At 43.8% G+C, this 10,452-nt stretch overlaps 1 protein-coding gene across 1 annotated transcript in view; it reads left to right on the forward strand.

Annotated features, from left to right (window-relative positions):
* Positions 1-376: 376 nt before the first annotated feature.
* Positions 377-10,452, forward strand: part of NR3C2 (nuclear receptor subfamily 3 group C member 2) — a 212,683-nt gene continuing 202,607 nt past the window's right edge. The window contains exon 1 of the mRNA XM_026848013.1: positions 377-2,423. Within this exon, the coding sequence (XP_026703814.1) occupies positions 499-2,423 (1,925 nt within the window). The 5' untranslated portion in view covers positions 377-498. The remainder of the gene's footprint in view (positions 2,424-10,452) is intronic.

A 10,452-nucleotide genomic window follows, 5' to 3' on the forward strand; every position in this document is an offset into this window, starting at 1 on the left:
CCTCAGAACTGCTGCTTCCTTCTGAAGCACCCTGTGTGAGGCTGGACGATGAAGAGAAGCCCCCTCAGCACACCTGCGTCCCTTGCTCTGCTCTCCCTGTAGCGTGGCAGTGGAAGGTGCCTGGAGGCGAAGAGCTGTCCTTGGAAGAGCAGAGCTGTGATGAGCAATTCCCATGGGGTTTCTGCCCTGCCTACCACCAGCGTGTCCTCCTCTCAGGACCTCTCTGGTTCCACTCCTTCCTTACTACACCCCCCCCCCCCCCCCCCACTTTTTAGCTCCCCGGTCGCTGGGTGATGGGGCACCCGCAGGGCTGTGGCTGGCGAGGGTGGGCAGTTGTTGTGCTGATGTTGCCGAGCCATTCCTTTTGGGGCAGGGCAGGGAGCAATAATTCGGGTCTTTTCTGACAGCTGAATGGTTTATCTGTCGGAACCCCTCGGGCTGTCACATCCATGAGACCTTTTCCCTCGGTTTGATTGAAATTGGACAAATGGTTGAGGGATGATGGATGAGGCAGGGAAATGGGACTGGCAGGCAGGCAGAGAGGAGGATAGACAGAGTGAGCGGATACGCCTTGTTTCCTTAGGAAATAAGGAAATTTCCTTAGGAAGTCACACTATCCTGTCACTTATTAATTTTCCTTTTTTGTATATGTCTTTGCTAGTTATGGAGACAAAAGGATACCACAGCTACCCAGAAGGTTTAGATATGGAGAGACGGTGGGGTCAAGTTTCTCAGTCTGTGGAGTATTCTTCTATAGGTGCTGGAGAGCAGACTGATGACGGTAACTACATGGAGATTGTAAACGTAAGCTGCGCTGCTGGTACTTTCGCAAACAGCAGCGCTCAAGGCAGCAACAAAGAAAAACCCGAGCTACTCTCCTGCCTGCAGCAAGACAGTGGTCAGCCCAGTCTTTTGCCCTCTGACATCAAAACCGAGACAGAGTCGAAGGAGCTGTCAGCAACGGTGGCTGAATCCATGGGTTTATACATGGATTCGATACGAGATGCTGATTACCCCTACGATCAGCAGAACCAAGGGAGCCCGGGGAAGATCTACCAGAACATGGAGCAGCTGGTGAAGCTCTACAAGGAGAACGGCCACTGCTCTTCTCCCCTGCACAGCGCCAGCAGGCCCCTGAGGTCTCTGATGTCAGACTCTGGGAGCGCTGTGAACGGTGGTGCCATGCACACTATTGTCAAAAGCCCAATCATGTGTCAAGAGAAAAGCCCCTCAGGCTGCAGCCCTCAGAACATGGCTTCCTCGGTGTGTAGTCCCGCGGGGGTTAACTCCGTGTCCTCAACTACTGCTAACTTTGGGAACTTTGCCGTGCACAGCCCCATGGGCCAGGGAACCCCCTTGTCACGCTCGCCGAACGTTGAGAACCGGGGCTCCATGTTGCACAGTCCCGCGCATGTTAGCAATGTCGGCTCTCCGCTTTCTAGCCCCATAAGTAGCATGAAATCACCAATTTCTAGTCCTCCCAGTCATTGCAGTGTGAAATCTCCCGTCTCGAGTCCCAACAATATCACGATGCGGTCTTCTGTGTCCAGCCCTGCGAACCTGACCTCGAGGAGTTCCATTGCCAGCCCTTCCAATGCCAACAACAGGTCCACTCGTTCCAGCCCAGCGGTCAGCACTGTGGGATCGTCCATCTGTAGCCCTGTAAACAACTCCCTGGGGTTCCCGGCTTCCGGCACGCCGGCGGGACCTGGCAGAAGCCAAGACGCTGTTCCCAGTCCAGAAACAAAAGACAAGGGTGCTCAAGAACTCACGTTTCCTAAGATGGAGGAAATGGAGAATGCCATCTCCAACAGCAGCCAGATGAACCTTGTGCAGTTCATCAAGCCCGAGCCAGACGGTTCGTTCGGCAGCGCGTGCATTGGCGACAGCAGCAAAATAAACTCCGATTCCCCTTTTTCGGTACCAGTGAAGCAAGAGTCGGCCAAGCATCCTTGTTCTGGTGCCTCTTTTAAAGGGAATCAAAACGTAAATCCCTTCCCATTTACAGATGGCTCGTATTTTTCTTTTATGGATGACAAAGACTATTACTCTCTTTCTGGGATTTTAGGACCACCTGTTTCTTCATTTGATGGAAGTTGTGAAGGTAGCAGTTTTCCAAATCCAGGCCTACGTGTGGGAATTAAGCAGGAACCTGACGATGGCAGCTATTACCAAGAAAACAGTATACCATCTTCTGCCATTGTGGGTGTAAATTCAGGTGGACAGTCATTTCACTACCGGATCGGCGCCCAAGGCACTATATCTTTGTCACGGCCGGTTGCTCGAGAGCAGGCGTTTCAGCACTTGAGCTCCTTCCCTCCCGTCAGCACGCTAGTGGAGACCTGGAAGTCGCATTCAGAGTTGGCATCCAGAAGAAGTGATGGGTATCCAGTTCTAGAGTACATTCCAGAAAACGTGTCAAGGTGAGCGGGCAAATTTTATTTTTTTTTTTTCCCCTTTTCTTCTTCCCCTGCATTAAACTAACGAGTTGTAAATTAAAATGGGGACCACAGTGGTATTTCTCAAGCTGATGCATAACTCTTTGTTTGCATTTCAATCCTTGTCATGAGATTTGCTGGTTTCTTGCTGCATTTTGCTCTGCCTTTAATACAAACAAAGTGCTGGCTTTAATATTTAAAAAGAACATATTATATTCTATTGTTATTAGATTTGAAAGTGTAGCTTTAGTATGTTTATGAGCTCTTACTACTATAAATGTTGTTTTTCCCATAATGAGAGTTTAATAAAATTGCTCTCATGTGTCCTATAATGGTTATTCTTTCTTAGCTGGTACTTGAATGTTGTACCTCAGATGGAATGTTGCGATGAGGATAAGGAAACAACAGTGCCGGGAATCCGTTTTTGTGAGATGCATGGTTATAAGTATGCACCAGACTTTAACTGGTTAAGTTTAAAAACTAAACTTTACAAGCCTGTGGCAACATATTATTTCTGTATTTTAACTGTAGGAACATTTGGTTTGTATATATAGAAAAATGCCTCCAGAAGGAGGAGGGCTGTTAAAACTTGACGCATTTGAAAGGGATAAATGGATAAACTGATCTCCTCACTTTTGGTGGAAGAGAAATGTGTCAGTGTCGTTTGAATTTGTGTTTCTTGCCTGATTCGTGGAAGCACTACTTCTTCAGCAAACAGGTGTTCGTGTGTCTCATAAAGGACACTTTCATGAACTAGCTGGTTTCGTAGTCAATATTACAAGGTATTAAGCACATCTGACAGCACGACTGAGAATAGTTGCATAGCCTCTTCATGTGTCAGACAGCTTCACCAAAGGGTTGTGCTGAAGCTCAGCAAAATAGCCAGTAACAGAATTTGCATTTACCTTTCTCAAGTCTTTTTTTTTTTCTCGTGAGATAGGTAGCTGCTCTCCATGAATGTAACGTCTGCCTTATTCTTGGAGTGAAGAGGGTGCGTAGTGTTTTCCATATTTGTATGGTGCTAAATATTCCTGAAAAAAATAGCGTTGGGGTGAAAAACGTAATACCCAAAATAATGGTGCTTCTGAGGAGGGAAAACAGCCTATCTGTTTTTTTGGGGAGGTTAGAAAAGAAAAGACTTTAAATTTTACCACTTTATTCTCAGATCTGTCCAGTACCCCTGCAATCTCATCGTTTTGCAAGCCATGCTTTACTTTTCCTTTTGCCATTTCAAATATGGTCTATAAAGAGTGCGGTTTTAATACATCTTTCTCAACTTGAAAGGGCTGTATCCTACCTTCATGATGAACTTTGCATGTAGCTGGATATCTGTTATCATCCAGGCTGGCTTAAATGTGCTTTCTTGATCAAGGAAGATGAAGTTAACTCTTTTCTAGTTATTTTACCCGATGAGACATTCATAAATTGCATTATTTATATGGCAAGAAAAGTTCACCAGAAGACTGATGGGATGCCTGAAAATAAAGACCCAGTATTTTACTGCCTTGATGGTTGAGGACTGTTATTTGGGCAAGGAGCTCCTGCCAGCCATGAGAGCTCTTGTGTGAATAAGTGCTGCTTGATCTGAGTCAGGGCTGTCACCTGTTGCAGGGACAGGCACAACAAAGAGGGAGATGCTGGTAGGAGCGTGGTGGTCATCAATAGTTGTGTTTGGAATGATGGTTTTTCATGTGGCTTTTGAAGGAGTCTTCTGACCTGATGTTAGTCCATGGTAGTTCTTCTCATCTGTTTGCCTCTAGACCAGTAAGTGGATAATCTGTGTCATCAGGCTCAATACACTTTTCCATCTTTGTTCTCTAAGCTCGGTCAGCTCTCCAGGTGAGTGTAGCTTTGCAGGATTGAAATCCTGAAATTTTTAGTGCTCACAGCTATTACTGAACGTGTGGAATTCTCTAAGGTGATGGAGATCTGCAGGGCTGCGACACTTCAGGCATCCCGATCTCTAGTTAAGATTAGGACTTGTGTCATTATTTCAAATCTTTTAATTAAGCCCCATTATTTAACTACATGTTGCTCTTAATCTGCTTGGCAATGGCTTTATGCTAACAGGTGCAGCCGGGGACATGTGCAAAGCCCTTAGGAGTTTCAGGGTGAATTCATGTAGAAGTCATTTTAGCAGTGCAGATTTGAATGCTTAGGTGCCTGCTTAGATATTTGTCAGGTCATAAAGACCCAATACAGCATGTCAGACATGTAAAAGCTCATTCCTGCTAACGAACCTCCAACTGATCTTTACTTTTCTCTTAATTCCCGTGCCTCCTTCCAGCTAAATCAGAGGAAATCCCGTGCGAGTTTGTTTGTGTGTTGTGATAAAACACACGTAGCTTAAAACCCTGTCAGACCCACCATCCCGAGGTGCGTTCTCAGCCGTCCCACGTCAGCATGGCGTGGGGATTGTAAGGGCTCTCTTCCTTCGGGTCGTCCCAACAGTCTGCAGTCAACATCCAAACCAGATCCTTGTTCCTTCCAGTCGGGTGTTTTTCTTGATGTGTCAGCTCTATCGGGCCTCATACGTTATGCAAACTTCTACCCTTCGAAGTTGGCAGTATTTTTAAGTTTCTAGTATTCTAAGTCTTCATCTTGTTTTCAGGCATCACTTAAACCCTGCAGTGTAAATTGCCAGAAGTAAAGACTAAAGTGAAGGGAGCAAATAGGCCACGTGGTTCTATAAAGCCAACAGATGACCAGCATGGAATCTATCTTGTTTTGGCAGCATTATTTTTTTGACTCTCGACATTGTACCCTTTTTTTAGACTGCTTTTGGCTTGCAGCTTACACAGTGAAAAGGAGTGGGTGACCAGGAATGAGGAAGACTTTTTCACACTGAGAATGAATCTTTAGAATACTACTGTAAAAAAATTACTGTTTTCCCTATTAGAATATCACCTGTCTTGAGTCAGTTATACTCGCTGATAGTGTCTAACAAACATCGTTTAGGCATTTCAGATGCCTGGCTGCCTTAGTGACTGTGCCAAGTACCCACTGTCAGCTAGAACATTTCTTCCTTTCTCCTTCAGTTACTTTTATTAGGTGTCCACAGTTATGGTTCTTTTTTGGTTAGTTGGTGGTAGTTTTCTTTCTAACACTGCAACTTGTGGTGTTTGGGGAGCTAGAGCTTCTTAAGCAAAACCAAGTTCCCTTATTCCGTTTTCAGTGCTTTTCTTCTGCCAATATGCATGCAGAACACGTCTTTGTTTGTGAAAGATTTTTACATGTTTAATTTTTAATAGAGGGTGAATCATACCTGTCTGTCTGTGTGCATAAATCCTGCCCTCCATGAATGACATTTGTAAGAAATGTTTTCTAAATAAATAATAGCAAAGTGGTCTTGAAAAAGATCCTGGCTATGATTGTGTGATGTCACTGGTGAAAACCTACACTGAGAATCCAGATAAGATTTCACTTTAAGGTGATGGCTCATCTGAATCAGGGTACCAGCCTAAGTCTCATGATCGTGCCAGTTATGCAGTTTTCCAAATGGTCTAGGAAAATGTCATGGTTGCTTGAAACAACAGTAAAAATTGAGGAGGCTGACCTTTCTGCTGCATTAGCTATTCTTACCTAAAGCTTCTGCTGAGCCTTTCCCCTCTAATTTTCATATTAACCCATGTATGTACACATACATACTCGCTTTTCTCAGCAGTTGTGGTGGAAACAAAGGGCAGATACTCCTACTGTAGCTTCTTTCTGGCAGTTCCGCTGGCGTAATCCAGTGTGGAACAAATTCACTAAGTTTGAGGTGTTATTACTAAAAAAGTTTGCCATTTTAACATCAATTGCACATGTTTATCAATAATTATTTTTCAATTGTGGTCATTCGGGCAAGGAGATTTCAAAGCAGTGTTTCATGATATTTTAGAGTCTCAAGTCTGTTAAAAGGAATAGAAAGACTGTCATTGACGTCTTAGGGTTTATGGTCGAATCTTTGATCAAACATTGGCAGTATTTTAGGGACTTCTTATACCTGTCTGTTCCTGAGCCATTCACATGGATCAGCATTTTTTTCCTAGACCCTACTTGTAGCAGCCCCCCAAAACTCCACCCAACCTAAACCGAAACCACAACCCAGCAACTTGATCCTCATTTATGTGTAACCTTCACTGACTTCAGTGGGTGATTCTGGTTAAAATCTGATTTCAGGCTATTGCAAGTATTTTTGGTAAATAAACTTTTATGTTAAATATTATCTAGAATAGTCACTTATCAGAATTATACCTGCCAGAGAGATAAAGGTCTGGTAAATAGTATTTTTATAATTTGTGAATGGCCTTGACCTCTGTTTGTTTGCTGACGGACTTTATGGGGAAAAAGGCTGCGCTGTTAAAATATTCTCCATGCTTGGCAGGGCTGTTTTCCCCTTCAGCTACCCACAAATTCCCTCTGCAAACTTTTTTTCGCCAAGGATCCTTTCAGATTGCAGACCATAGCCTTAAATCTGTCCTTTTTTTCAATTTGAAAAGTTACTTTTTTTTTTTTTTGGTAGCTTCTTGTATCATTTTGTGTAATTTTTAACAGCTCTGGGTATAATCCTGATACAGTAGAGACCTCTACATGTGTATGGTTTTACTTCTCACTAAAGGAGTTAGGAGTCTGTATTAATGTGTCAGTCCAGGAGGTCTAAAGGTTCTCCTTTCTGTACCAGCATGCGTTTAACAGCCTTGTCCTTCCTACAGCTCGCTTTGTTCTTATTTTGTTGAGGTTGCTCTGGTTTTGTTTGGCTCTTTTTATTGAGGAGTTCAAAATCTCTATAAAGTATTTCTTGAAAATGTGACTGGTAATGACACCTTATTTTTCCTGAAAATTCTACACATTAACTGACTCCTGTGCTGTGGCAGGGAGAAGTCCACGTTGCTGGAAAATTGTGTTCCATAAATGGGTGGATCTTCCAAATCTGGGGAAATAAGAGCTCTGTTGTCAATCTGCGTGACATTATCTAGGGTGTGTTTGCTTCTTGAGTGGTGTGGAGGGGCAGGTAAGTAGTGTTGTGTATTACTAAAATATTTCTGTTGTCCGTTGATACCACTGAACTTTGCAATACTTGACTGTTGGAAGTCAGTTTGCCAGTTTATTCTGATAATAGTTAATAATTGTTTCCTATTCCTTTTGGTGATACGGAATCTCGCTGTGGTATCTTCCTTTGTCAGTTTTCTGAGGAAGGGGAAGGTGGCATCACATTTTGTGCACAGATCTTAGCAAGCAGAAGAAATTTTGATTATCCTTACTCTTAGAGTATGGATCAGTCCATTTTTCATGAGGACGGGAAGACACCGATGTCTGAAATATGTGATGTAGAAAAATGTTCCCGTCCTGTTTTATGGGCCGTGTGTTGCAATTTTGCAGGTAAGCGTGCGTAGGGATTGCTGTGGCGGTATCAGTGCTCCTGAAGTACTCGTATTGACTGCAGAGGGAGCAAAATGTGAAGTTGGGATTCAAAAACCTGTCCTGACTCAAGCAACACTTAAGCATAAATGGAACTTAAACCTGCTGCGAAGCGCTCTGTCCAGCTGAATCAGATTCCCAGAGATATTTTGACGTTTTCTGAACCCAGGCTTGAGTTGGGGTTGCTGTTGGGTGTTGTCTGTAGCTGACACACAGTGTTTGCAGCGGTAAAATACATGGTTGGGCGGTGCCTTGTCTGGTCTGACTCTGATTTTGCCTTTTGGGTACGTTGTATGTGAGAGCCGGGTCAGGCTCCCGGTCCAGTTCACTCTGAGGCTCTAAAACCAACAGGTCGGTGCAACTTGGTGAGCAGCCTGGTGTGACATGGCCATGAGAACAAATGGAAGGGATGGAAGGGGAAAAGAACCTATGAAATACCCGAAGTGCACATTTCTGCTAAAAGATAATGCCTTGTTGAGCCTTAATCTTGGCACTTGTATTTTTCAGGGCAAAACTGCTCTTGTTTTTAAAAGGCAAGTTTTAATTTTTAACTCGAGAAGAGTGGTAGGAGCTGGAATTAATGATGGACTGATTTCAACCAGAACTTCTTGGAGAACCAGTGGAGTGCTATGATTTCAGATTTAAGGTCTCAGAGGTCAGAAAATCCCACAGTTTAGGATGAATATAGAACCACAGTTTGTTCTCTGGCAAATGTGTCTTACAGTATGGCTGTGTAAGAGTGATAAAAATGGTCCAATAAGGAAACTAAAAACAGTGTGTGAAAAACAGGTATTAAATGTCTAAGTTTAGTACTTTTTATCAGTTTTTGCATGCAGCTGGTTGCTACACAGTGCTTGGTGCTCAGCATATGAATTACTTTACTTCAGACGCAGTCTCCTCCAAGTGAGAGATCTGTGGAGGGGAAAAAAAAAAAACCAACCCAACCAAAAAAACCAAACGAGGAGCATTTCCATTGTGTGCAATTGTTTAAGTCCTTGCAGCATTATTGGGCACGTTTGAATGCACCCTAAATAGACCATGGCATGATTTGGCTGCTTGCTGCCCCACTAGTGCAAGCTGCGGTGGAAGGTCACCGTCTGTTGGGTCCTCAGGAAAACCCTCTCCTGCCAGAGCCGCATTGGTTTTGCTGTCGGAGGAGACAGGCTGACCTTGGAGGAGGGCATACTTTTTTGATTTACGCTACAGGGGAAGGGATGGTAGGTCAGGGAGGCCCTCCGTGCAGGAGGCACTCACTCTCTTCTCACGCCTGCAAGCAGCCTGCGTGCGCATCCTTGGTAATACGCATCCTCGGGAACCCTGGAGCTTTACAAAACTTTGAGAGCTGATTTACTTTCAGGGCAAAGTTTTCAAATAAAGTGCTCTTTAAATGGGAAGCTTCGACCTTGTTTGGTTTTTTGGTTGGGTTTTTTTTTTTGTGTTTTGTTTGTTGTTTTTTTTTTTGCATCTGAAGTTTATTCACATGGTTTACCAGAGCTTAGCAATGTGTTTTTTGGGAGGATGCGAGCTAGGTGGTCGTCTTTCTCTGCTTTACTGAAATCAGTGCTGGAGGATTTAAAACACACACACACCTGTCTCTTATACACATCTAACTTCTACCCTTCGAAGTTGGCAGTATTTTTAAGTTTCTAGTATTCTAAGTCTTCACTTTAGTCTTTACTTCTGGCAATTTACACTGCAGGGTTTAAGTGATGCCTGAAAACAAGATGAAGACTTAGAATACTAGAAACTTAAAAATACTGCCAACTTCGAAGGGTAGAAGTTTGCATAACGTATGAGGCCCGATAGAGCTGACACATCAAGAAAAACACCCGACTGGAAGGAACAAGGATCTGGTTTGGATGTTGACTGCAGACTGTTGGGACGACCCGAAGGAAGAGAGCCCTTACAATCCCCACGCCATGCTGACGTGGGACGGCTGAGAACGCACCTCGGGATGGTGGGTCTGACAGGGTTTTAAGCTACGTGTGTTTTATCACAACACACAAACAAACTCGCACGGGATTTCCTCTGATTTAGCTGGAAGGAGGCACGGGAATTAAGAGAAAAGTAAAGATCAGTTGGAGGTTCGTTAGCAGGAATGAGCTTTTACATGTCTGACATGCTGTATTGGGTCTTTATGACCTGACAAATATCTAAGCAGGCACCTAAGCATTCAAATCTGCACTGCTAAAATGACTTCTACATGAATTCACCCTGAAACTCCTAAGGGCTTTGCACATGTCCCCGGCTGCACCTGTTAGCATAAAGCCATTGCCAAGCAGATTAAGAGCAACATGTAGTTAAATAATGGGGCTTAATTAAAAGATTTGAAATAATGACACAAGTCCTAATCTTAACTAGAGATCGGGATGCCTGAAGTGTCGCAGCCCTGCAGATCTCCATCACCTTAGAGAATTCCACACGTTCAGTAATAGCTGTGAGCACTAAAAATTTCAGGATTTCAATCCTGCAAAGCTACACTCACCTGGAGAGCTGACCGAGCTTAGAGAACAAAGATGGAAAAGTGTATTGAGCCTGATGACACAGATTATCCACTTACTGGTCTAGAGGCAAACAGATGAGAAGAACTACCATGGACTAACATCAGGTCAGA

Source organism: Athene cunicularia (genome assembly GCF_003259725.1).
Source record: "Athene cunicularia isolate RWA chromosome 4 unlocalized genomic scaffold, athCun1 chr4_part2, whole genome shotgun sequence".
In the NCBI taxonomy this organism is placed as follows: domain Eukaryota; kingdom Metazoa; phylum Chordata; class Aves; order Strigiformes; family Strigidae; genus Athene; species Athene cunicularia.